Source organism: Armigeres subalbatus, chromosome 1 (assembly GCF_024139115.2).
Source record: "Armigeres subalbatus isolate Guangzhou_Male chromosome 1, GZ_Asu_2, whole genome shotgun sequence".
Lineage (NCBI taxonomy): Eukaryota > Metazoa > Arthropoda > Insecta > Diptera > Culicidae > Armigeres > Armigeres subalbatus.
The window spans coordinates 73,734,303-73,762,005 of NC_085139.1; the positions used below are offsets into that span (position 1 = coordinate 73,734,303).

The 27,703-nt window shown below is 42.3% G+C and overlaps 2 protein-coding genes across 2 annotated transcripts; one reads left to right on the top strand and one right to left on the bottom strand.

Annotated features, from left to right (window-relative positions):
• The first annotated feature begins 8,926 nt into the window (after positions 1–8,926).
• On the top strand, positions 8,927–10,054 carry LOC134227164 (general odorant-binding protein lush-like). Its single transcript, XM_062708473.1, has 5 exons — positions 8,927–9,118; positions 9,182–9,257; positions 9,379–9,473; positions 9,539–9,653; positions 9,738–10,054. Exons 1-5 carry the CDS (start codon positions 9,041–9,043, stop codon positions 9,824–9,826), a joined length of 453 nt encoding a protein of 150 aa, XP_062564457.1. The 5' UTR covers positions 8,927–9,040; the 3' UTR covers positions 9,827–10,054.
• Positions 10,055–13,485: 3,431 nt separating this feature from the next.
• LOC134206270 (uncharacterized) lies at positions 13,486–17,911 on the bottom strand. The gene is made up of 4 exons (XM_062681964.1): positions 17,395–17,911; positions 14,850–15,932; positions 13,617–14,329; positions 13,486–13,569 (listed from the first exon to the last, which is right to left on the bottom strand). Exons 1-4 carry the CDS (start codon positions 17,909–17,911, stop codon positions 13,486–13,488), a joined length of 2,397 nt encoding a protein of 798 aa, XP_062537948.1.
• Between the last annotated feature and the right edge of the window lie 9,792 nt (positions 17,912–27,703).

Below are 27,703 nucleotides of genomic sequence, written 5' to 3' on the forward strand. Positions count from 1 at the left end.
TTAACGTTTAAAATTCATTTTTCATTATCCACGATCCAGCGATCGAGGGGAACGGACGCCCTCGATCGATTATTTCCCTTGCGGTGAAAACTGAACGCTGCACGCTGTATTACAGAGATTCTCAACTTATTTAAGTTGCATACTTTTTATATCATTGTTATTTCCAAATTTGAAGCTAAAAAATTGAATGGAAGTGTTTGATGCTGTATTGGTATTGCTTTGATTTTTCATTCATATCGATGTAATCTACAGAACAAGCAATTTATGACTCTCACACTCGTTTTTTTTTGCAAATATATGAAAATTAATCTTCCTCTGTTTTGGAACGTTCGATTCACCGGAGTTCGACTGTGGACGAATCCTTTTGTCACTTATTGTCATCAACTGTGATATCGGCAGTCGCGTGTACATCAACCCTTAAATAAAAAGATAGAAATGAAAAAGGGTGATGATTTAGAAGATAAATTATTAGAAAGCTGATAATTAATTCACTTATGTTTGTGCCCTTAACAATTTCATATTTCATATTTTTGAATTCAGCAGATGAAAACGTTGGCACACTTAAAAGGTTAAAAGGTTAGAAGGTTCACGTTTAATGTCCTACTATCAATGAATTGAGAAACACCTCCCACGATCAATAAGGCACACTCCCCAACTGTATCGGATTGCCCTGCTTGGTTGGCAAACCCAACCAGAAGGACATGCCTGTTTTGCATCGTTTTATTATCTTTTTGACAGCAAATTAATTCACTTTCAAACACACTCGAAAAAAAGCAGCAGCAACCGCAATCCGAGGACAAGACACAATAAACAAACAAACGATCGATGAACGACAAGCGGCCGCGAAATAAAGGGAGAAAAATGAAAGTTATGGGGAAGATGGACCGCACGCACTTCTGAGGTATTGAAGCAGTCGCATAACAATTTTGGAACCTATCACTACATACATAATATATTAGATAACAGCCTCATATTAAATTTTATTTAGATCTGAATTTATGCTAGAAAATCGACAGCTGATATCTAAGTTGAAGCTAATACATTTTCTAAATTTCCAGAATTCTGAAACATGTTAGGACAAAGTTTTACTCACATGAGTAAATGACGTTAATGATGCGGAAACATGAATAAAAACAATTGTGCCGCATTAAACCATACTCCCACTCTATCCGAGCGGTTCCCGTTTGAGGTCCTTCCTTCCCAGCCAGCAGCGATAGCGTCATCAACGAACGCTACGGCAAGCCAAAGTGAAACTTATTGCCTTGACAAAATTCTGGGAAAGTCCCTGTCCGTCGAATGGAAATTAATGGACACAATCGGCTCTATGGGCAGGTCTTTTCGCGCATACATTTTTGATAATCCATTTCTCCCGTTATGTGTGCCGAAAAAGTGAGCCCCAAAGGAGTTTAATTGGAATTAATTATCTGTCACTGTTTTTCACGTGAAATGAAGGTTGGAAATGTAGTGGACGTGTCATAAATATGTAAAATACACTCAGCTCAAAACTAAAAACTTTGCATCGTGTCTCGGAAACGTGTACGATTCCATTCCGGATCGCAGCATCGAGGGCAAGCGTGTCCTGGACACCAACAAAAAAATGAGCAGCCACTTCTTTTCTTGGATAGGAAACAAATTGGAAGGTCCGGTCCATGTGTTGTGAATTGTGGGGAAATAGTTAACAGTTAAGTAAAAACTGCTGAGCCAACGAAGTTAAGGTACAGTGATTTTGTTGGATCATATAAAACATTCAATGAAACAAAGGCTTGAATCCGTCCAACCAATATCGGTAATCATTAAACTTTGATTCAAACTTGTTTTACTATGGATTTTTTTGTAAATCGTCGAACATTTTTTTCTAACGGCTGCGACTGATAGCATTTCAAAAGAATATCAATAAAAACTTTTGTAATCAGTTCTAGAAACTCTAAATGAACATTTTCAACTTTAACTTTTCGCGTATTTCTCCATAGGGTCTCGAATTAGTTTGTAATCTTGACCCTCTGAAACAACCCGGAAGCCTCCTTTCAAGAGGCCCGGAAGCCTCCTTTCAAGAGGCCCGGAAACCCCCTTTCAAAAAGCCCGGAAGCCTCCTTTCAAGAGGCCCGGAAACCTCCTTTCAAGAGGCCCGGAAGCCCCCCTTCAAGAGGCTCCGAAGCCTCCTTTCAAGAGGCGCGGAAGCCTCCTTTCAAGAAGCCCGGAAGCCTCCTTTCAAGAGGCCCGAATCCTCCTTTCAAGAGGCCCGGAAGCCTCCTTTCAAGAGGCCAGAAGCCTCCTTTCAAGAGGCCAGAAGCCTCCTTTCAAGAGACCCGGAAGCCTCCTTTCAAGAGGCTCGGAAGCCTCCTTTCAAGAGGCCCGAAGCCTCCTTTCAAGAGGCCCGGAAGCCTCCTTTCAAGAGGCCCGGAAGCCTCCTTTCAAGAGGCCCGGAAGCCTCCTTTCAAGAGGCCCGGAAGCCTCCTTTCAAGAGGCCCGGAAGCCTCCTTTCAAGAGGCCCGGAAGCCTCCTTTCAAGAGGCCCGGAAGCCTCCTTTCAAGAGGCCAGGAAGCCTCCTTTCAAGAGGCCAGGAAGCCTCCTTTCAAGAGGCCCGGAAGCCTCCTTTCAAGAGGCCAGGAAGCCTCCTTTCAAGAGGCCACGAAGCCTCCTTTCAAGAGGCCTGGAAGCCTCCTTTCAAGAGGCCTGGAAGCCTCCTTTCAAGAGGCCCGGAAGCCTTCTTTCAAGAGGCCCGGAAGCCTCCTTTCAAGAGGCCCGGAAGCCTCCTTCAAGAGGCCCGGAAGCCTCCTTTCAAGAGGCCCGGAAGCCTCCTTTCAAGAGGCCCGGAAGCCTCCTTTCAAGAGGCCCGGAAGCCTCCTTTCAAGAGGCTGGAAGCCTCCTTTCAAGAGGCCCGGAAGCCTCCTTTCAAGAGGCCCGGAAGCCTCCTTTCAAGAGGCCCGGAAGCCTCCTTTCAAGAGGCCCGGAAGCCTCCTTTCAAGAGGCCCGGAAGCCTCCTTTCAAGAGGCCAGGAAGCCTCCTTTCAAGAGGCCCGGAAGCCTCCTTTCAAGAGGCCCGGAAGCCTCCTTTCAAGAGGCCCGGAAGCCTCCTTTCAAGAGGCCCGGAAGCCTCCTTTCAAGAGGCCAGAAAGCCTCCTTTCAAGAGGCCCGGAAGCCTCCTTTCAAGAGGCCCGGAAGCCTCCTTTCAAGAGTCCAGGAAGCCTCCTTTCAAGAGTCCCGGAAGCCTCCTTTCAAGAGGCCCGGAAGCCTCCTTCAAGAGGCTAGGAAGCCTCCTTTCAAGATGCTACGAAGCCTCCTTTCAAGAGGCCCGGAAGCCTCCTTTCAAGAGGCCCGGAGGCCTCCTTTCAAGAGGCCCGGAAGCCTCCTTTCAAGAGGCCCGGAAGCCTCCTTTCAAGAGGCCCGGAAGCCTCCTTTCAAGAGGCCCGGAAGCCTCCTTTCAAGAGGCCTGGAAGCCTCCTTTCAAGAGGCCCGGAAGCCTCCTTTCAAGAGGCCCGGAAGCCTCCTTTCAAGAGGCCCGGAAGCCTCCTTTCAAGAGGCCCGGAAGCCTCCTTTCAAGAGGCCCGGAAGCCTCCTTTCAAGAGGCCCGGAAGCCTCCTTTCAAGAGGCCCGGAAGCCTCCTTTCAAGAGGCCCGGAAGCCTCCTTTCAAGAGGCCCGGAAGCCTCCTTTCAAGAGGCCCGGAAGCCTCCTTTCAAGAGGCCCGGAAGCCTCCTTTCAAGAGGCCCGGAAGCCTCCTTTCAAGAGGCCCGGAAGCCTCCTTTCAAGAGGCCCGGAAGCCTCCTTTCAAGAGGCCAGGAAGCCTCCTTTCAAGAGGCCAGGAAGCCTCCTTTCAAGAGGCCCGGAAGCCTCCTTTCAAGAGGCCCGGAAGCCTCCTTTCAAGAGGCTCGGAATCCTCCTTTCAAGAGGCTCGGAATCCTCCTTTCAAGAGGCTCGGAAGCCTCCTTTCAAGAGGCTCGGAAGCCTCCTTTCAAGAGGCTCGGAAGCCTCCTTCAAGAGGCTCAGGCCTCCTTTCAAGAGGCCTGGAAGCCTCCTTTCAAGAGGCTCGAAGCCTCCTTTCAAGAGGCTCGGAAGCCTCCTTTCAAGAGGCCTGGAAGCCTCCTTTCAAGAGGCTCAGGAAGCCTCCTTCAAGAGGCCTGGAAGCCTCCTTTCAAGAGGCTCAGAAGCCTCCTTTCAAGAGGCCTGGAAGCCTCCTTTCAAGAGGCTCGGAAGCCTCCTTTCAAGAGGCTCGGAAGCCTCCTTTCAAGAGGCTCGGAAGCCTCCTTTCAAGAGGCTCGGAAGCCTCCTTTCAAGAAGCTCGAAGCCTCCTTTCAAGAGGCTCGGAAGCCTCCTTTCAAGAGGCTCGGAAGCCTCCTTTCATGAGGCTGGGAGGAGGAGGGGGGTTTGGAAAATGACCACGATAAGCCACGTTGGGGGAGGAGGGTGTTGCTCTCGAACCACGTGGTTTTTTTTACACGAAAAACTTTTGATGAATAACAATAGCGGTGTAAGACATACAAATCAATTAAATTTAATGATTTAATCATTAAACGCAAAGCGCATCTTAGGGCCGATGCCCACGTAGCGTCTTTTCAAATCAGCGTTATAAAGACGCAAGTGTGCATCGAGAAAAACCGGTAATGCACCGTCGGTCGTAAAGCCGATGCATATCTGCGCTATTTGACCATCTTAGCCTTAGATCCTTTTTCCATAAAAAAAATCAACGAAAAAACAGGTTGCGATTCAGTCTTAATTTCCACAACAAAAATTTGGAAAGAAAAAATGGGAGAATAAAAAAAATTCCGCCGCGCTACGCCACCGCCGCAGATGGTTTTTGGCATCACGCCGCCGACAATTTTGCATCAGCGGACTGCAGCTACAAATTTGAAAAATATTCATGTTTTTACAAAAATCCAAGAAAAAAACTTCAAAAGAATTTCTTGTGGATATTCAGGCAAAAATCCAGTAAAGAAATTTCCTGTAAAAACTTTGAAATTACTTCATATAATCCTGATAAAGTGCTGGCATTCAGAATGATTTTTGAACAATTCTCTCTGAAAAATTTTGCTACAAATTGTAAATGTTGGAGTTGGAGTTGTTGGGGGTTGGAAATCTTCAAAAATATGACCACGTGGTTTCTGGATGGCCCCTTATGAGTTACACTTATTTCATGTACAGCAAAAAAATGGGGGGTACCTCAATTGATGCAAAAGTCCGAAGAAGTACCTCTCAAGAAAAAAGGTTGAGAACCTCTGCTCTAGGGAATCCTTCGGAAGGTGCTCTAAGAATTCTATTGGTAGTTCCTTAAGACATTTCTCCGAATGAATTCCACAATTCGTTCTGAAATTGTTCTAAGAATTTTTCCTAAAAAATCTCCACGAATTCCCCGGAAATTTTCATCAGAAATTTCACAGAAAACATCCCTCGAAAGTTCCTCCAGAAATTCCTACGGAAGACGGAAGTTCTTTCATTAATTTCTCCAGAAGTTTTTCCAGGAATTTCTTCGAAAGTTCCTCGGGAGTTCCTCCAGGATTTTTTTCGGAAGCTTACTTTAGAAAATTCCTGATTATCATGATTATTCCTTTGAACTTTTTCCGAGAATTTCTTTTGGAATTCTTGTGAAAATATCCCAGAATTTCTTCAATAATATATCTCGGAAATTTGTTCGGAAGTTCTCCCGGGAAATCCCCCAGCAATTTTCACATCTGATTTTCCAAAATTTCTACCAGTATTTTTTAAGAAATTTCGCTGGAAACTTCTCCCAATAAATCTATATAATTTACTTCAAAAAATTTCAGAAATTCTGTCTGAATTCCTTTCAAAACTCACGAAATTCCAATAAATTCACCTTCCAACCCCGCCTCTGGAATCCTTCTAATATTTCTTCCAAGAACTTTTCCGAAAATCGTTCAGGGTTTTCTTCCTTCAAAAATTTCCCCACACATTCCTAGAAAATCTCTTCTGCAGACTCATCTGGCCATACTCCCAGAAATATCTTCATGAATTCTCCCTGGAATTTATTCAAAAACTTTTTCGGAATTTCTCCAAGAATCCCCCTCGTAATTTCCTCAAGCTTTTCTGTAGAAAATTCTACCAGGTACTGCTTCGGGAATGTCCTTCTGAATTTCCGATAAAAATATTTTGTGGGAGGATCTGAAGGACTTTTTGAAGGATTTCTTGAGGATTTTCTGAAGTAATTCCTGAATAAACTTTCAAAAGAATTCCTGGATAAATTTTTAGATTATTTCTTGAAGGAATTCCAGATGGCACATCGGATGGATTTTACATTGGATTTCCTGGAGAAATTATCGAAGAAGAAAATATCCTAGAAGAGTATCTGAGAAACAAAAAATAAATATAAAAATTCTAAGGTAAGGAGTATTTTTAAAGGGATTCCATAAGGAATTTCTATAAGAAATAAGTTTCGAATTTCAAATAAATTTCTGGAATAATTTCAGACAGAAACAACAAAGAAATTCTAGTAGGAGTTACAGGGGGCGTTCGAGGAGGATTTCCAGAAGAACAATTTTCGAATTTCTGCAAGATTCCAACGAAATTGATTTTTTTTTCGCTTCCTTAAACCATTTTTAATGTACTCAATATTTTTTTGATGCTGTATTCAGATACATATTCAGATTTTCTGTAACACGGACAGTTTTTGAGAAAAACGGATTTTTATTCACAAAAGTACGTATTTTCATAAACATTTGGTTTCTCTGCTCTGCAAAGCTGAATTTCTGCTTCTCACTTTGAGAATAAAGTTTGAATTTTGTAGAATGGGTCGTGTAGAATGCATGTAGGTTTTTTGTTTTTTTTGGCACGTACATACGTTGTGAAAAAAAAATTTAATGACAAAGTACATATTTTCATAGAAATTTGATTTCTCCTCTGCAAAGCTGAATTTCGGTTGTATTTCATAGAATGGGCCTTGTAGAAGGCATATGAGTTGTTTTATTTTATTTGGCACGTACATTTGTTGTGAAAAAACGGAATTGTGATGTGTTGTGAATTGTGAAAAATGGAAATGTGAAAAACGGAAGCATCTCACTGTATTAACAAAGTTTGAATATCATCCCTAGTAACATTTTGGTTTTATGCTGGTTTTATAGAGTCTTGTAGAGTATAATTATGGTTTTCACGAGCGTTATAAAACTTAAATTGTACTTGGGATAAGATGGACCTTGAAGAATACACAACAGCTCTGTAAAATAAAATTCAATAACCCATATGCATTCTGAAAGGCTCATTCTTTGAAATGCAAACTTTAATCCCAAAGTGGAAAGCCGAAATTCAGCTTTGCCGAACAGAGTAACCAAAATTCTATGCAAATACGTATTTTTGTGACTTAAATTCCGTTTTTCACAACAAATGTACGTGCCAAATTGAATCCAACAAACCATATGCTACGATATTCAAACTTTATGCTCAAAGTAAGAAGCCAAAATTTAACTTTGCAGAGCAGATAAACCAAATTTCTATGAAATACGTACTCTTGTGAATTAAATTTCGTTTTTCAGAACAAATGTACGTTATAAATAAAATTCAATAAGCCATATACATTCTAGAATGCCTATGCTATGGAATGCAAACTATATTTTAAAGTGAGAAGCCGAAATTTAGCTTTGCAGAGTAGTGAAACCAAATTTCTAAGAAAAATACGTACTTTTATGAAACAAATTTCGTTTTTCACAACAAATGAACGAGTCAAATAAATTTCAACAACTTATTTGGATCATGTATGATTTTCCTCTAAATATTTCAAACCTCATTCTTAAAGTTAGAACCCGAAAACCAGCTGTATAGAACAGAGAAACCAAATTTCCATGAAAATACGTAGTTTTGTGAATGAAAACCAGTTTTTCTCTAAAACTGCACGTTTGAAAAAAAAACTAGATACATGACTGAATTCAGCGAAAAAAAATCTCTGAAGTACACTGAAAATGAGTGAAGGGAGTGAAACACTGTTGAACTATTTTTTTTTGGTTTTTTAATATCTTGGGCAACGAATAGAAGAGAATAAATAAGTTGTATCCCAAATCAACAAAACTAAATAAAACATTAACTACGAAGAAAATTCTGTGTGTGGCTAAACGAATGTCACTGTATCTCCACTTCTGATAATTCGATCATATGTACTTTTATATACATAATTTAGGGAAGATATTTCATTTGTTGTTTTGAATCATTTGAAACTTAATTTAAAATCTATCCGGAAATTCTTGTTTGACCAAATCTTATCAAAGATTTGCTTCCAAACTTGTTACATCTGATCGATTTCACTGTTTGCGGTCACGCTCCGCATTCCATTTTTTTTTGTTATTCGATAGTTAACAATGATATTGAGGTCTCATATAATGACAGCATCGGCAGAAATCTTGCTTTGTAAGGTGCGTCATTTGACCAAATAGGATGGCAATGAGCATGCGGCTTGCAGTTTGAGTTGAAGTGAATATGACATGGAAGTAACACGATCCATCTATCACAAGAGGATTTAAGAAGATCATGAACAAGTGTAATTCCGTGGTTGAAACAGAATAACACTGGTACTAGTTGACCGTATAAACAGTCACGGTGGCGCATTTGGTGCCACGTGATTATGAGCTTTAATTAGTGGGAAAGACGCTTCATTGCATACGTGCGTAGCAAATCTTTTCTATATTCATCATGATGCTTGTCATGTGGTTTACAGTTCAACTGGAAAGCAATCCTCAATAACTATAATTGTCATTCAGCAATCAATATTTAATTTACCATTGTAAACTGTCACTAAGAGATCGATTGTCAAAGCTCAGCGATTATGGTTCGAATGACACTCAATTATCGCACCACCAACAACCTGAACAAACAAGTAAACCCATCAATTAATCGATAAAAAGCTGCAATTATTCTTGGAAACATGACGCAGCAGTCGATAATCGACCGGATATAAAATTCCCAAACAAGCAACTTCTCGGCTTAGATGCTCAAGTCGGAGCACCATGGAGTCCCGTTCGGGAACGAATCGTTCCACCTCATAGTAAAGTCATACCACGGTACCAATGCAGAACACAGCCCAAATTGGTGCCAAGTATGACGGGACGCTATGAAAAAGGAACGGATTGTGGTGACACTGGTGGTCGCCGTTCTGCTGCTGGGAGTACTTCGACCAATCGAAGCAGCGGTAAGATTGTAGATTGAGGATTTCCACAAAATCCGGTTATTGTTAGGAATTCTTCTCCTGCAGATGACGATGAAGCAAATCAAAGAATCCATGGAAACAATGAGGAAGGCATGTGCGCCCAAATTCGATCTAACAGAAAGTAAGTTATTGACCAATCGATGTTGAGCTCCTCATAGGAGTCTGTATATAAGATTTCTACTCATAATGGTATTAAAGTAGACGCTAACGACGTACAACCCTGATTTTGAACTATATTTTAGCCACTCTTAACGAATTTAAAGCAGGGAACTTTCGGCCCGATGCAAACAAGGAAATGAAATGTTACGCCAAATGCATCGCTCAAATGGCAGGCACGGTAAGTCCCATCCGTATCCCTCGTTCGATTATATATATGTACTCAAAACAATCTCCCATTCACAGCTCACCAAAAAAGGAGAAATCAGCTTCTCAAAAACGTCAGCACAAATTGAAGCCCTGCTTCCGACGGAGCTTAAAGCACCTGCCAAAGAAGCGCTAAAGGCGTGCAAGGAAGTTCGTAAGTTTCGTTTCTCGAAAGTCCAAACAAACACATCAATGGTGTATTCGTTTGAAAATTTCTGAACTACCATTGTTCTTCCAGATGCCGATTACAAGGACAGCTGTGACAAGGTGTACTATTCCGTCAAATGCGCAGCTGATTTCAATCGTGATGTGTTCCTTTTCCCATAGTTTGACCAGCCCGGCACAACGAATACAGGACTACGAAAACGGACGACTTCGCTTATAGCAAAACCCCATGATAAATGTGATTGAAGCTCAATGTTCAATGGTCGAATTTTTTTTTAATAAGAACATAACGCACTCTAGTGATTTAGAAGTTTCATGTTTATGATCTAAGAAAACTATGAGTATGTGAGATTTTCAATAAATTATCTCATCGGCAATATCAGATGCAAATCTATCTTTGCTTTGCTAGCGTATTCGTTGAAGGTTGAAGTACGGGTTTCTCGTTTACCAGGCATTGCAATCTTGTGAAATGCCGCTTATAATGCCTACCGCAATAGCCTCCACCGCACGGTCTAGGGAAGGACTGTAAATCTGATTCCATCTGTTCGATCCTTCTTGCATGCTTCCATTGGCGTAGCTTCGGGGGATACTATTTTTAGTCGACTAAAATAAAAACTTCCCTGAAAAATTAGAAATTTTCCATAAAAAATTAGGAAGTTTGCAATAAAGAAATCACAGTAACATTATGGATTTTTGCTTGTTTCGTAGCACTTTTGAAGAGTAAAGTATGGTTTTCAAGAGCGTTATAAAACTTAAAATGTTACTTGGGTATTTCTTCATTGCGTAGACATCTTGGTTTCGGTCTTGCTCGCCGTCACGCCACAATTCAGCGACGTTCCTGACACTTTGCTGCGGCATCCCATAAGATGCGTAGTTTTTCAGGCTTGTTCGGATCCACAGTAGGGAAGATAGGAAGGTACCACACACGAGGAAAATGCTCTGCCAGTTGTCTCTCCGTCAGCCTCTCGATGAACCCGTTCGTACTTCCGAATTCGTTTCATTCGCTTTTCCAAGCACAATAGCCGCCGCATGGCCATTGACTTGCTGTCTGGAAGTAGGACATCATCATATCGCCACAGCAAACCTGTTTCGTTTTTCTTTCAAGTGGGTCAGAGATTCCAGCAGCTGCTCAGCAAGCTCATCTTCCTTCGATAATAGTGATTTTATGGGTCCGCGACATTAGGCATAAGTACGTTAGGCATAAGGACGATAGGCATTAGGACGATAGGCTTAAGGACGTTAGGCATAAGAACGTTAGGCATAACGACGTAAGGCATAAAAACGTTAGCCATAAGAACGTTAGGCATAATGTATGTTAGGCATAATGGACGTTTGGCATAATTCTGCCTTCTTTATGTCATAGGCTATTCTTTGGGTCATTTTATGCCTCATGTCAATTATGCCTAACGTACTTTGGGTCATTTTATGCCTCATGTCATTTATGCCTAACTGGGGTAATTATTCCTAGGCTGTTTATCAAGAAATTTTCTTTCACGGCTTTGTGGAGCTCAGTATCCTTTTGCTCACTGCACTGGCACAAATGGAAACTATGGTGTCCTGTGAAGTCCGTCACTGCTTTAGTCGCTGTAGAATAAGGCCCGAACACAATCCAGCCTAGACGGGTTCTGGTAGCGATTGGTTCGCTGTCTCCTCCTTCTCTGCTATCCAGTGCATGGTCCAAGCGACATTTATCCATTCCTATGAGCACATGTATGTCGTACCCCAAGCCAGGCAAGCGAGTTAAGAATTGTTCAGATGAGAAGTGCGTGCAGCAGGGACTATGTCCAAGGGCTTTTTTTTTTTTTTTTTTTTTTTTCTTTATTTTTGTGATTTTTTATTGGCTAATAAGTTCATCACATGTGTCCAAGGGCTTGAGGATCCCTCCCTAGGCCATCTGCTAGTTGTGGTGCCTGCCTAGGATGTGGTGGAGTTTGACAGTGGGCCATGTTAAACTTCTATAAAAAGCTGCATGTATCCGCAACTGGGCTCCACCAAGGCGACCGTGTGCCGCACAAGCCCAAGTCCTGTTTATCGTATCCCAGCCGAAATAGTTGGACGAATCCGCCATTGAATAGCGGTGTAACATTCCGTCTCTAAAATAGTCAACAAACTGGAGGTAAAACTCCTGTCGAACGAGCAATCAACGTCGCATGCTACGATGCAACTCATACTCAAGACGATAGTTTAGAGAACATAGGGGCTTACGAAACATATAATTTTTATTAAATGAGTCTATATCTGAAACAATCAAATCACCTAAAATTGATACATTATAATTTTTGTTTATCCAATATAACATTAATGTTGGCGCTATAACCGTGACCAACTCCGGTTGGGTCGGATGGACTGTATTTCGGGATTCGGAATAAAAGATTCAACACCATCAGATTTCACTTTAACTTAATCACTACTTTATCTATACATTTACTTAATTTACACACTACGAGGTATATTCGCGACGGTAGAAAATTAACTCATTCGTTATGCATCGAGCTAGGATATTTATACTTTAATTTTAAGAGCTGGAATTATCTGGAATGTTCGAAAAATAGAAAGATCTGCAATATTCAAGAAGATTTGGCTGCACTGCCTGAGAAGAGTAGCTCACGTTCACTCACGTAAATGTCATTCATTCGGTCCATGTTCATTCAGATGGTTAGCACCATCAACAGTGTTTCCTGTCATATATATGACTGATGCTAACTATCATCGCAATTTGTTTTGATGTTGCAGTCGTTCGGTGGGTGGCGATGGGTGGTTTGGTCGTTTTCAGTGCTCAGCGTGTTGTTGATAAATTCACTGATCGCAGAAGTTTCATCTAGTTTTTTTCCGTACGGAACATACACCCCCCGGTTGACACGAAAGTTCAACAAGTTGGAAGAGAACTGTTGTCCTCGATCGGCAAAACAGCAATCCTGTTGATTGATCGTCGAAACGTTGCTCCACCTGAAAATACGTCGATTGCTCTCACCAATCCATCTGGACCTGGATAAACTTGAGATATACGTCCGAGTTTCCAATTAAGTGGCGGCTGTGCCTTGTCTTCAATCAACACTATCATTCCTGGACGTATGTTAGTTGCCTTCCTTATATTTTTCGATCTTGGTTGAAGACTGCAAACATAGTCCTTAGTCCACGATTCCCAAAAATCCTCGCGCATCTTTTGAAGATGTTTCCACCGTTTCAGCCGATTAGCATGTACATTTTCGAGTGAGGGTTCTGGAATTGCAGTTAGTGGACGCCCAATCAGGTAATGTGCTGGTGTTATTACTTCATCATCTGCGGGATCTGTAGAAATTGAGAACAGTGGCCTAGAGTTAAGTACTGCTTCAATTTCTGTGAGCACGGTTGCGAGTTCTTCGTAAGATAGCTTAGAATCTCCGATAACTCTGATCAAATGCCTTTTTGTTGATTTTACAGCGGCCTCCCAAAGGCCACCGAATTCTGGAGCATTGGGAGGAATGAAATGCCATTCAATTCGTTTGGGTTGACAAAAGGATTGGATACGTTCGTTAAAGCATTGGTCCTGGAATTGTTTATAGAGCTTGTGTAGTTCGTGCTGTGCTCCACGAAAATTTGTTGCATTATCGGAATGCAACTGATGGATCATTCCTCTACGGCTCACAAAGCGTTGAAGTGCTGCAATAAATGCATCGGATGTTAGGTCGGACACTGCCTCAAGGTGTATAGCCTTAGTTGCCATGCAAACAAAAACAGCCACATAACACTTTGTGTATCGTGCTCGATAATTTCCCATTTTGATCCACAGTGGTCCCGCATAGTCTACACCACTCACTGCAAAAGGAGGTGATGGAGTAACTCTAGATGGTGGAAGGTTTCCCATAAGCTGCGTCGCCATCTGTGGCCTTGTGCGGAAACATCGTACACAAGTCCTTGTAATATGTCTGATGGTTGACCTGGCGCTTAACAACCAAAATTTGTGACGGATTACAGACGTCAATCCATTTTGACCCAGATGTAGATGTTCGATATGCAAAGCTTGAATCATCAATTTTGTAAGACGATGTTTCCTTGGCAATATTATTGGGTGTTTCTGGTTCATTGTCAAGTTAGATTGCTGAAGACGTCCTCCAACACGAAGCACTCCATCGATGAGAATTGGATTCAAATTTCCTATTTTGCGACACGGAACCCCTGTTTCCACTCGACAGATTTCCTCGGCTAGTTCAGAATACTGCAACATTTTAAGTATCGTATGATTCGCTTGCCGAAGCTCTTTGATCGTGACATATCGCAGTATTGTTCGTTTGGATTTGTCCTTTGTCCGGGTGTTGCAAATAAACCGAATAACTAGAGCCATGATTCTTTCTATTTTCCTGAAGTCACTGAATCGGTTGAATAATGGAAATTCTTCTTCTACTGCTATTGCAACTGTTTCAGAGTTTGTTGTTTCAGGCAAGACATGATCAGGGATGTCTACTACAGCTTCTGCTTCATATTCACGGTTCGTCAAAAAATTCGGTCCGTACCACCAAAGCTCGTTGTCGTTCAAATCGTCTGGAAGTTGTCCTCTAGAGATAATGTCAGCTGGATTGTCTCTGGATCGTATGTAGCGCCATTCATATCCATCTGTGTTGCTGTTAATCTCGTGGATACGATTTCGTACAAAAACCTTGAGTCGATGCGTTGGTAGCTTCATCCAAGCTAAAACCACAGAGAACAGACGTTGAAGCTGAACTCGCTATGTTGTGATAACTTTTTACTGTTCATTTTGAAATAACTTTGGAATGTCGCCGTCATCCCGTGTAGAATCAGCGCTACCGTCATTGAAAAATGCCACTGTGCGCTAGTGTCGTTATGCATGCAAGAGCATACCAGCGCCATCGTGTTGTCAAAATGAGATTGTGAGTTGCAATGTCGACGTCGATGGCGTTGAGGTTTGGCATGTTTATTTACACATGTTTTTCAAGAAATTTTGTTCGAGGCTCCATGTCTGTTCTCTGTGCTAAAACTATTTGGCTGTCTGACCAAAGAACGACGTAACGGAAATCCATTTGTACGACAGGTATAACTCTTTGTACCAGCCTGGTTAGCAGTAAAGCAGCACATAATTCCTTCCGGGGTGTCGACAGCTCATGTAACGGTGCAACCTTCGATTTACTAGTGACAAGTTTTGATTTAGCTGATCCATCGGCGAAAATGCTTCTGATATAAATACACGCACCATACGCCAAAGCGGATGCATCGGCGAACCCGTGTAATTCGTAGCATATTGCATCGTTGAACGTTATCCGTCTAGGAATTGAAATTTTCTCCAGAGCTGATAATGCACTTGAAAATTTGTCCCAAGCGTCCTGAATTTCCTGATTCACTGGATCATCCCAAGCAACTTTACATTTCCACAGATGCTGGACAAGGAGTTTAGCGACGACAATTACTGGTGAGATAAGTCCTAGCGGATCAAATAGTTTTGCCACTTCGGAATATATGATCCTTTTGGTAGCACGATGATGTATGTCACGTTGAACGGGTTTAGCTATGCGGAAAATGTCATCCCTTGGATCCCAGAGTAAACCAAGTACCTTTATAGCGCTGTTTGGTCCGCTTTCTTCCAAACCGTTTAGTTGCTCTTGTTGATCCTTTGGTATGTGTTCCAAGAAGGGTTTTGAATTGGAGCACCATTTATGAAGAGAAAATCCTCCTTTCTTCATGATTCCCCTCAGTTGATCTGCTGCTTCGATGGCCGCTGCAAGTGAATCTGCCCCAGAAAGAACGTCGTCCACGTAAAAATCCTCCTTGACAATTCTTGCACCGACAGGAAAATCGAATGATTCGTCTTCAGCTAGTTGCTTCAAGCACCTGGTGGCTTGAAACGGAGCTGCTACTGTCCCGTACGTTACCGTTGTAAGCTCCAAGACCCGAAGTTTATCATATGGTTGCTCTCGCCAAAAGACACGTAGAAATGGTGTATCTTGTGGATGCATGTTTATCTGTCGATACATTTTTGGCACATCGGCAGTAAATGCGATCCGGTGCGTACAGAACTTCAGCATTATATCGTATAGCTCCTTCTGTATTGTTGCACCCACTTGAAGCACATCGTTAAGCGACAGACTAGCCTCGGTAGGTTTAGCACTAGCATCGAATACTACCCTGCACTTGGTAGTAGAACTGGACGGACGTAGTATAGTGTGATGCGGAAGATAATAATATTGCTGATTCGGGTCATCTTTTTCCTCTTGGCTTTCTCTACAGTGTCCTAATTCTTCATACTCACGCATGAATTGTATATACTGCTCTTTCAAATCTAAATCCCGTTGAAGCCTATGTTGCAACATTTGGAATCTCTTCAAAGCCACTGACCGGCAGTCACTTACCTCCTTGACGTTTGCTCTAAAAGGCAGCCTTACTATGTATCGTCCGTCGCTTGTCCGTTGATGAGTGGCGACGAAATGAGCTTCGCACTCTTGTTCCTCACTGGTTAATGGACTTACGGTTGGCACTTCTTCAATCTGCCAAAAACGTTGAATAGCTTCTTCGACTTCATCCAAGGATGCTATGAATGAATGTTGAACTTGGCTTTCCATTGATTTTCCTCTGAAGACGCCAGCCACCACCCATCCTAGGGTTGTTTCATGTAGATCCGGAAATTCATCGTCGAGTTTTATGTGCCCTGGACGGAGTAGTTGGAAAAATAATTCTGCACCCAAAAAGCATATCTATTTTTTTCGGTTTGTAGAATTCCGGATCAGCTAGTTGCACGCCGAATGGTATATTCCATGACGAAGTATCTACTTTTGATGCAGGAATTACTCCAGTCACATTTGGCGTTACAAGGCATTGCACTTGTGCTGGATAGTCTGTGATGCGGGATCGGAACTTGACTACCACCTTATCATTGGCGACCGTTTTGACATCGTTTATTCCTCTAATTGGGACAGATACACGGTGCCTTTGACTTCCAATGCGGCTTGCAAACTCATCTGTAACAAAGTTGACTTGGGATCCGCTGTCCAAGAGAACACGACACGAATGCGGCTGATCGTTTTTGTCTAATACTTTCACAACAGCAGTTAACAAGAACACTGTTTTTGTAGAATGTGCATAATTGCATGAGAAGGATGTGGTTGGAATCTCTGTTGCAGCTGACGATCCAAAATATGACTCCTTGGTCAGATCTGATTGGGCATCTTGGACCAAAACGGATACGTTGGGTTTCGGTTCTTGCTTTACCTCGTCATTGTGAAGCTGCGTATGATGCCGTTTCTGACATTTCTGGCATGATTTTGTCGATAAGCACTCTCTGGAACCGTGTCCTTTACGAAGACAGTTGAAGCAGGCACCGGAGGCACGTACCATTCTCTTGTCAAACGGCAGTGTATTTAAAAGGTTACACTGGTAGTTAAAATGCGAACCTTTACAAAAATCGCAAAATTCCCTTTTTGGTTCTGTTGCTGCGGCGTGAACTTTTATATTGATTGCCTTCGATGTAGTTTGTTGTTTAGGATTCAGTTTAAGTTCCGTAAACGCTAATTCACAGTTTTCTAGCGTTTGGCATCTTGCTTGAAGGAACGTGATTGTTTGTACATACTTTGGCAGCTCACCTTTTTTCTGTGTTGCTTCCCACGCCATCCTTGTTGCATGGTCCATAGCGGAGGTAAGAATATGTATTAAAAACAACTCGGAAACGCCTAGAAACTCCTGCTTAAGGTATTTCAAACTCTCAACATGGCGCGTACAGTCGTCTAGTAAACGTCGCAACTCCTTACATGACCCTGAAGACATTTTCGGGATGTCGAAAAGGCCACGAATATGCGTCTCCACAATGATCCTTTTATTCTCATATCTCTCGGTAAGAATGTCCCACGCTTGCTGGTAATTTCCTTCACTTATCACTCGAGTATCAAGGACCCCAGCAGCAGCACCAACAAGAGCTTTGTCCAGATGATACAGCTTAATAGCATCCGAGTCTCCAGAATTAGCCATCAAGTCCTGGAATATGGCTTTAAATTTTGTCCAATTGGCGTAGGATCCATCAAATGTGGGAATAGGCGCTTTTAATGGTTGCTGCTGCACTATTACTTGGGGCTGTGAGGTTTGGGTTTTAACGGTTTTTGATTCATATGCCATCATCAGTTCTTCAATAGCTGTTCGCACATGATCATAACGATCTTCGAAGGCAATGTACACTTCTTCTTGTTGTCTAAATGCTTCATCCGGAATCACTGCAACGAGTTTGGTATGCACAGAGCTGAATTCGGAATAAGCATCATCCACTTTCTTCATGTAGGTTTTGAGCTGTGCAAGACTAATATGATCTTGGGCAGAAGAAAGTGTTCTCTGCACTCTCGCTAGTTTCAGATTTACTTGATCTCGTTGGCGGGAAAGGGATGACAGCTCCTTCAGCGTTACTGCGTCTGCGGATGTTTCCCAGTTGGTACACCTTTCTTGTAGTTTCTGTTATTCGGCTTCAGCCTTAGTACCTGACCTGGTCATAAGTGTGCGATCCATAGTGGCGAGAATTTCGGAAACGTTAAACACTTCACAATGTGCAATAATAGGGATTTTCACGGAAGTCTTGAATAAATTCACACGCGATGTTGCTTTCGGAAACGCAATCGGGTCGGATTTTCCACGGAACTTCTCGAAACTACTTCACACGCGACGTTGCTCATAAAGCACTTTTCGGAAACGCTATTGAATCGGATTTTCCACGGAACCTTTCGAAATGAATTCACACGCGACGGTCTTGCGGCTGTTCCTCGGATCGATACACGTTGGATACACGTTACCACACAAACGTGTCTGGCGGTTATGGTGTTGTCACTTTTCAAAGGCGGCACTGGATCCGGTTCGAAGGACCACTATGTTGGCGCTATAACCGTGACCAACTCCGGTTGGGTCGGATGGACTGTATTTCGGGATTCGGAATAAAAGATTCAACACCATCAGATTTCGCTTTAACTTAATCACTACTTTATTTATACATTCACTTAATTTACACACTACGAGGTATATTCGCGACGGTAGAAAATTAACTCATTCGTTATGCATCGAGCTAGGATATTTATACTTTAATTTTAAGAGCTGGAATTATCTGGAATGTTCGAAAAATAGAAAGATCTGCAATATTCAAGAAGATTTGGCTGCACTGCCTGAGAAGAGTAGCTCACGTTCACTCACGTAAATGTCATTCATTCGGTCCATGTTCATTCAGATGGTTAGCACCATCAACAGTGTTTCCTGTCCAGGGGTGCGATTTCTCAATCTCAGTGACTGAAATTTGTTGGATATTGATACCATTCCCTCTTCACACTCACTTCCTAGCAGTGAAAACTGAAAATGGTTAGCAGCAACAATCAGAGATAAAGTAAACAAAAGACCTCTCTTCTCATTGCACACGCAGCCTGCACTGACAGTCTATTCAGTTCACTCGCTGCTGTGTGAATGCGACGGCCCTATATAAATGCATGGGTGAATACTATCACTTGAAAGATAATGACAGGAAATTTGTGCCGAATGATCATCAGCTTCAGCCCGCTGTTGGCAAACCGAGTTTGCTAAGCTACTCCACAGAGAACAGACATGGAGCCTCGAACAAAATTTCTTGAAAAACATGTGTAAATAAACATGCCAAACCTCAACGCCATCGACGTCGACATTGCAACTCACAATCTCATTTTGACAACACGATGGCGCTGGTATGCTCTTGCATGCATAACGACACTAGCGCACAGTGGCATTTTTCAATGACGGTAGCGCTGATTCTACACGGGATGACGGCGACATTCCAAAGTTATTTCAAAATGAACAGTAAAAAGTTATCACAACATAGCGAGTTCAGCTTCAACGTCTGTTCTCTGTGCTATCATCGCAATTTGTTTTGATGTTGCAGTCGTTCGGTGGGTGGCGATGGGTGGTTTGGTCGTTTTCAGTGCTCAGCGTGTTGTTGACAAATTCACTGCTCGCAGAAGTTTCATCTAGTTTTTTTCCGTACGGAACAATTAACTTTGAATACTACAATGTGGTCGTAAGTTGTAGTATGAATCAGTTGACAATTCTTTCAGGTGCTGGTACTTTTGCGACAATTCCTCCATAGCGAAAGTTTTTCGTGGTAGGGAGAGACTGCTCACGATGTGTACCTTTGGATTCCAGTGTGGGTATTCAACTCATGTACTCCGGAAATCTCCAACACCAACATGACAGAATTCTTTGCTTATCGTTAATGAGCTGATGTCCATTCCAAGCACAAAGGGTACGATTCACCTTTGAGTTGAAGCTCTTCCAACAAACCGATGATCCATCGTCCAGAAAGGCAAAGGTGCGTACTGACGTTCCTCTTCCGTGGAGAAGCACTGGGACGTACCGCAAAAGAACCTTGCCAATGTTTGTCACATGAGTGTTACAGCTTTCAGTACGCGTTTCCGCACAGCTCCGGGATGTTGATGCTTGAGAATTCTCCTGTCGCCGGTAGCTCATGATGCATATAAATACAACCATTTTTACCGCTAACTTGTTTTATCTCACAGGCTCCAAAATACTTTACCAGACACTTTCGGGATAACTTGTTCTGCTTCCGCGCAGTCCACCGTGCGCTAACCTCTTTTCGCGAAACGTTTTGTACGATTCCACACTACTACAATCTTCTTGACAAATGACGCAATGTTTACTGACAGGCTTCGACGCAAACTTAGGTGTACTGATTGTGGTCGACATCTGGCTAAAACTGGACTCCATATGGAAGTGCACTTCCTCCTTTCAACTTCGCCTTTCAGGCTTGCCAGCGTGTGTACTGATTGACGACGGGACCGTAACTACACATGCAGTCTCCACAAGTATACCTATCCAAGTACTAAAGTCCGACAATGCAACCGCTTGCAGTCCCTGTCGATGCTTCGCCCAGTCGAACTTGATGGTTGAAGGCCTCTCAACAAGCTCTTGAAGAAGCGCCACATTACACAGATGTTCATCCAAGCCACAGGGCACAATCGTCGCACACATGTTCTGGACTGCTACCCCGAAATCTATCAGAGCTCCGAATTTCTCCGTCTTCGATGTAGGCATCTCCCGAATCTCGCATACTAGCGAGTGAACGATCACTTCCGGGCTTCCAAACAGGGTCCATAGCGTGCTCCTCCAAGTCCGGCTGGGAACAGCAAGTGACTCCTTACCACCTCAAGGGCCTTTCCCTTCAAGCTCCCTTGAAGCCGAAGTAGATTCTCTTCGTCGCTGAAACCGCACATTCTTGTGGTGCTTTCATAAGTAGCATTAAACCAGTGAAGACAGGAAGTTTCTTGGCCACTGCTTGCCGTGCAGCGATTTGACTTCTGCTTATCTCGTGTGAACCAGCTACTGACGGAAGGCCAGAATGATAATTTGGATCAAATGGATTAGCGTTCACGTTCAAACCGCTGGAATTGACTCCCGTTGAATCGGTATTGCCGATCTAATCGCCCTTCATAACGCTTCGTCTCCATTTCCTGCTTGCTCGCTATCTCTTGAAGGGGCCGTCCAGAAACCACGTGGTCATAAAAGGGGGGGGGGGGGGGGGGGGGTATGGAAAATAACCACGATAAGCCACATGGGGGGAGGGGGGTGTTGCTCTCGAACCACGGTTTTTTTTTTACACGAAAAACTTTTGGTGAATAACAATAGCGGTGTAAGAAATACAAATCATTAAACGCAAAGCTGTAACGTTTTACGTTTTTGCGATCAATTTTCTATTAAGTCAAAATAAGAATTTATGACGTTTTTCTCTTTTTAAGTAAAATCATAAATTAAAATTATTTGGAATTAATTAAATAGCGAAACATTACGTTACGTTAATAATTTGAAGACCGGACGAAAAGAAATTTGAATTTTTATTTGTATGTCGATTACGAGGTTTGTGTCTTGACTAAATTATTATCCAAATAGAAATTGACCATGTACTGTTGTAGTGTTCTCATGTACTCGTTTTGTATCGACTCACCGAAGGCGCGCACTCTTTGTCGCCATTTCAAATTTATTTGGCGCAAATTTAAAATAATTGACGACTTTCAAAAGGATAAGTTTCTTTATAAAATTCAGACAAGAACTCGATCATTTCGCTAAGTGAACGGCTGGTAATCAGAAGTGTTTGCGAGTAGGCTACGAAGTTTTTCAGTATTTTAAGTTGAGTTTGGCTAGTTTGACTAATAGGTAAAGTGTGATTGGAGTGAATTATTCTGTGTCTATTTTAATCAAGTTTCTAAAATTAACAGTTAACGTAGCAGACGTCATTAGGACGTGTTTTTTGAATTCCGCGAACACCGAGTTAGTTTAGTGAAACGTACAAAAAGGTAAAACGAATTTAAATGTTTAATGTAAAGTTTTTGTTAATGAAACGAATTCGCGTTGGACTTTCCAGCGCATTGCGCTTTTTGGTACGGGCTGGAATTTGTGTATTCGACCGGAGTCGGGTACGGGAATACGTGTGGCGTCTACAGGGCCCGCCATTTCGTCCAACGGACATCGAGAGCTCGAGCGTGCGTTAAGGCCCGCCTGTAAAGGTAGTTAAACGGAGGAGGAGTGAAGTCGCTCGTCTAAAAGCGAAAACTCGGCGGTCGCCAATCAACCGTCGAAGGTAAGATCCCCAAGCCAATTCCCGTGGATCATTCCCGAGAGTGCGGTCCCCGTACGTCGTCAATAATCGTACGCTGGACCGAACCCGAACCGACGGTTAGTAGTCTTCCTTTTAGTCCTCGCTCGGTGAACCGGAAAGGTACGCGAAGCCGGGTCGTTAGGGAAAGGAAGCTACTAGCTTGAGGGAACGGTTATTCCGGACCACTCTCGATTCCGAAATCGGAAGCCTTCCGTCCAGCCGCCACTCCCTCCGCATCTTTAGTTTCGGCCATATCGCTCGAGCTCGACCTCCATCGCTGCGCGTCAATCTGCAGCATCTGCGGCAAAGCCAATCGGCCGCCATCGCCACAACCTGGTCGGAGGACATCGTCGCCATCTTCTCGGCGGAGTACTTCCAACGCATCAGTCCATCGAGAAGTAAAAACCTGCGCAGGTATGTGAGCTTGTATTTTCATGGCCATGATTAGCTCTCTTTTTCCATTCCGTACCGATACGTCCAACCCGAATTAGAGAATAAATGCCGTTAAGTAATTTGAAGAAGTTAGCTTGAGTTTTAGTTGTATTGCGTTTCACGGGGCTGGGAAAATTCACTCCCATTGCGTTTGCCGTGGCTACAGTTTAAAGTTGTCTTCAGAAGTTGCTTTCCGTTTTTTTTTCAGTGGGTTGAGCGAGTTCAAGTAGGTGGGAAGTGGGGAAAGAATATTAAGCGTAAGTAATTTTGGGGCCAGCGACCGTTCGAGAGTCCCCAGAGGTAAAGGGTCTGTAAAAGTCGGGCAAATAGGGAACACGACCGGTGGTCTCTCTTCGAGAGTGGCGCTTAAGCCACCGTGTTTGAAAATCACCTCGAAACCATTCGCGAACGGTTATAAAGCGCCTCTTAGGGACGATGCCCACGTAGCGTCTTTTTAACTCAGCGTTAAAAAGACGTAGGCGTGCATCGAAAAAAAAACCGATTACGCAGCGTCGGTCGCAACGCCGATGCATATCTGCGTTATTTGACCATCTTAGCCTTAGATCCTGTTTCCATAAAAAAAATAAACGAAAAAACAGGTTGCGATTCAGTCTCAATTTCCACAAAAAAAAATTTGAAAAGGAAAAATTGAAAATTTTTTTTTCAAATTCCGCCGCCGATGGTTTTTGGCACTACGCCGCAGACTTTTGCATCAGCGGACTACAGCTACAAATTTGAAAAAATGTTCATGTTTTTACAATAATCCATTAATCTTCAAAAGAATTTTTCGTGGATATTCAGGAAAAATCCAGTAAAAAAAATTCCTGGAAAAACTTTAACATTACTTTATACAATCCTGATAAAGTGCCGGCATTCTGAATGATTTTTTAACAATTCTCGCTGAAAAATTTTGCTTGGATATTTTGCTACAAATTGTTAATGAAAAAAAAACAAAACATCAAACAAATTTCCTTAAAACTCCGAAAAAAATCGATGTGAATTCTGTCTGAAAATTCAAAGCAAACCCGTGGGAAATTTGCTCATATTTTCATATTTTTTTCTTACATTCTAATGAATTTCTTCGACAAGTTCTTCCGAATCTTCACCAGAAATTCTTCTTCATTTCCATAAATAGTTTTTCGAACATTTTAAGGGGTACACTTCAAAATGTTCAGTCTCCAGTAGGCCTTGCGAGCAAAGGCGTAGGATTACCAAACCGGAGATGGCGAGTTCGATTCTCGTTCATGTGCATAGGATGTTTTCGGGTGGGAAACATTTTCGACACCCTAGGTATAGTGTATCCATCGTACTTACTACACAAGATATATAATCGTGCAATGGCTGGCATATTGAAGCATTTAATTTATAACTGAGGAAATACTAATAGAATATACTAAGTTGAAAATTATGTGAATTGAAATGTGAATAAATTGGAACGATACAACTTCACGCCGAAAACGTGAGGAAAAAAAGCGGGCTAATATCGCAAAGATCATGTACCATATTAAAATTAGATTAAGGACACTCCTCGCGGAATCCAAGTTTCAAAGTGCTCGCGTTTTCGGGGGCACACCAATCGATACGGAGGCGGCGCACAACTGTCATTTTTGTTGATTTAGCTTTGCTGCGTCGCAGCATGCGTGAAATAATAAAAATGACAGTTGTGCGTTGCTTCCGTATCGAGTGGTGTGCCCCCGAAAATGCGAGCACTTTGAAACTTGGATTCCGTAAGGAATGACCTTAAAGACCCTCTAGATATTCATGTAAACCTAGAAGTCTTACTCCATAAATTTCTAGGATAACCATTAGCATATGCCATGAACGCATTTTATTCATGGACCCCAAAGGCATGTACCGAATTTAAAACAGGCTGATATATCTCTGGTGTAGATGGTGGTGGATGACCATGAACATTTGAAATGGGTGCATTCTATTCTACGTACCATAAAAGGCATGTATAACTATTCAGATAGACCGAAAGAACTCTGGTTACGCGTGAAGTACTTGAGGATTGCTCAAGTGTTCTCTTGGATACCCATGAACATATGCAATGAAAGCGGTATATTCTATGTACCACAAAGGGCATATGCCACTTTTGAAACAATCCGAAAGGTATCTGGTTACGTGTGAAGATCCTGAGGCATATTTATTCTAGCATTTTCTTGGAAGACCATAAACATATGCAATGGACGTATTCTATTCTATGTACCACAAAGGGCATGTACCACTTTTGAAACAATCTAAAAGATCTCTGGTTACGCGTGTAGACCTGAAGGCCTTTTCCAGGGTTTTCTTGGATGACCATGAACATATGCAATGAAGGCGCCAGAGGACTTATCCGAGAGATTTCTTCGATAGCGCAGAACATATGAAGTGATCACATTTGATTTTAAGATGCGCAAAGAGCATGTATCACTTTTGAGACAAGTCCATAGACCCATAGTCATAGTGTAGACCTTAAGGCCTTACTCCAGAGATTTCTTGGATGACTCAGAACATATACTGTGAACGCATTCTATGCTAAGTACCACAAAGAGCATGTACCGTATTTGAATTTGCATAATAGGCCTTTGGTTACGCGAGTAGATCTTTAGGCTTTACTCCAGAGATTTCTCGGATGACTAAGACCTCATTTCAGGGATTTTTGCATTACCCAAAGCATATACTGTGAACACCTTCAATTCAAAGAGCTTGTAGCATATTTGAAACTGGTTGAATGGCCTTTTGTTACGCGTGTAGACTCTTAAGCCTTACTTCAAAGATTTCTTGTATAACCATGGGCATAAGCTGTAAACCTTGATAATGGGCAAAAAGTATATGAGTTTCTGTTTCCAAAACTGTCAAAATTATCCAAATCGGTTGAAAATTGTTGATGTTATGAGAATATCAATTTATGGGAACACGGGTACCCATCCACGTGTGTTTTTTTTGTTGGCCGCATAACGGTTAACCATATGTTTTAGTTACATAAGGTTTTTTAATTTTTTTTGTATTTAAGAAAAACCACGTAGTCATAAGGGGTGGGGAGGGGGGGGTTTTGGCAAATGACCACGATAAACCACACGGGGGGAGGGGGGATTGAAAATCTTAAAAAATATGAACACGTGGTTTCTGGATGGCCCCGAAGTTGCTTTTCAATCCGCTCGAACGCTTTACTCACATATGTTGCTGGGTGGCTTTCATATCCTAAATTGGTGGAATTCGCACTAGCGGCAGCCACGGCTAGCGGTGCACTCAGTTCTGTCCTCTCTCTTTTCCTACTGATGCTGGAACTGCTGCTGTAGATCGTTCACAGCGATCTTTGTTTCTTGATCCTTCTGCTTTAGCAGCTTCCCGTACGATTGTTGCTGCTCCATGAAACTACGCCGCATATACTCCAACTGCTTCTGGAAATCTTCAAAATGTTTCGTCTGCTGCTCTTGGTTGCTGATGCTCCATGTTGTACAGGAACCATCGGATGAATCGGAGTGCCCTGAGCTGTCCGCCTTGTTACACACGATGTGCCGCTCCAGTCAACTTCTTCAATCCCTTCATCGACGCCCACGCACTTATAGTGGAACCTCCCACCACAGTCATCACAGCACACATCAGCCGGTGGGTCCACCTACCTTTAGAAGAGTTATCCCACTCGCGCTGTCATCTGGCAACCGAAGTCACCCTGATGCGTTCGCGGGCTCCTCTGCATTTGAATTTACTTGTTATGGATCCCATAATATCAACACGGGCGCTCCTTAGCCAGGCGGTAAGACGCGCGGCTACAAAGCAAGACCACGCTGAGGGTGGCTGGGTTCGATTCCCGGTGCCGGTCTAGGCAATTTTCGGCTAACGACATTTTCGGCCAAATGACCCTTTGGGTCAAATGACCCTTTCGGCCAAATGACTTTCGGCCTAATGGTTTGTTCGGCCTAGTGGCATTCGGCCCAATGGCTTTCGGCCAAACGACCCCTCCCCTTTTAGTTGTTCTTGTTGAACATCTTTGGCTTTCAAACGAATCACTTGTTGTTGGGTCTGGTCTGGTTAGGGTGTCCCTCAAAAAACAATATTTTTGTTCTGCTCATTTATTTTTTAATTTTTCACGAATATCACCTTCTCAAGACTTTTGAGCCGTTCAAGGCGTATGTTTTGCTAAAAGAACATTTTCTGTATGTTTTTCCGTTGTCGAGTTAGGCTAGATGTACCAGTTGTGGCTATAGCACCAGTTGTCGCACTAGTGGTCCCAATTTGGCCAATGGGATTGGTCAAATAAGGGATCAAAATTAAGAATAGTGCCACAACTAGTGCATGCGTTCCTATTATGGATTAATCAATTTTGAAGATTATGACAAATTTTATTGTGGTTTTCACAGGTTTTCACTGTTCTAAGGAGCAAGAAGTAAAACCTTTCGCTTTTACTTATTTAAAAAAAAAACAGTTGTTCTTATGTATGGCAACAATTGGTACACCCACCCTATATAAATTTATTTAAAAAATATGACATTAGTGAAATTGATAAAGCTTGAAATTGATAAAAAATAACGTATCGTCTTTGAACATAATTAAGAATATGAGTTGCTCGTTCAAATGCCGTACAAACATATGTTTCGGTCTTCCCTAATCGGAGATATCAACTTTTGAAAAAAAAAATCTTATTTTGGCAGAAAAACTAATATAACTTTTGATCGGCAAACATATTCAGCATATTTACCCATCAAAAGTTGCATTTTTTAGCTCCAAAAATCCCCCGAAGACGACTTTTCCGAACAAACGAAAACCCATAAAGTAGATTAAAAATATTGTTTTTTTAGGGACACCCTAATCCATGTGGGTAAATTTGCTCTAAATCAGCCAATCTAAGAGTTATAGAACAAGCTTTTTCAGCAAGATTTATTGGAATAAGCTGCGCTACAACTTTGTAGAACATTACATGTCGGTATTCCGAGAAATATTTTTTTTATGTGACTCTGTGTTTTTGGCACCATAATGATGGCCTTACTATTCCGAACAATTTTGTAGAATAACACTTTTTTCTAAAAAAATATAGTTTT

Bases quoted from the DNA above. Each gene is read 5' to 3' on its own strand.
- LOC134227164 (XM_062708473.1), top strand. From the start codon at position 9,041: ATGAAAAAGGAACGGATTGTGGTGACACTGGTGGTCGCCGTTCTGCTG. The intron at 9,119-9,181 runs GTAAGATTGTAG...CTTCTCCTGCAG, and splicing joins TTCGACCAATCGAAGCAGCG to ATGACGATGAAGCAAATCAA. The intron at 9,258-9,378 runs GTAAGTTATTGA...ACTATATTTTAG, and splicing joins CAAATTCGATCTAACAGAAA to CCACTCTTAACGAATTTAAA.
- LOC134206270 (XM_062681964.1), bottom strand. From the start codon at position 17,911: ATGAAGAAAGTGGATGATGCTTATTCCGAATTCAGCTCTGTGCATACC. The intron at 15,933-17,394 runs GTAAGGAGTTGC...AACGGGATTTAG, and splicing joins GAAAATGTCTTCAGGGTCAT to ATTTGAAAGAGCAGTATATA. The intron at 14,330-14,849 runs GTGCGTGTATTT...CTGTGGTTTTAG, and splicing joins TGCATCCGCTTTGGCGTATG to CTTGGATGAAGCTACCAACG.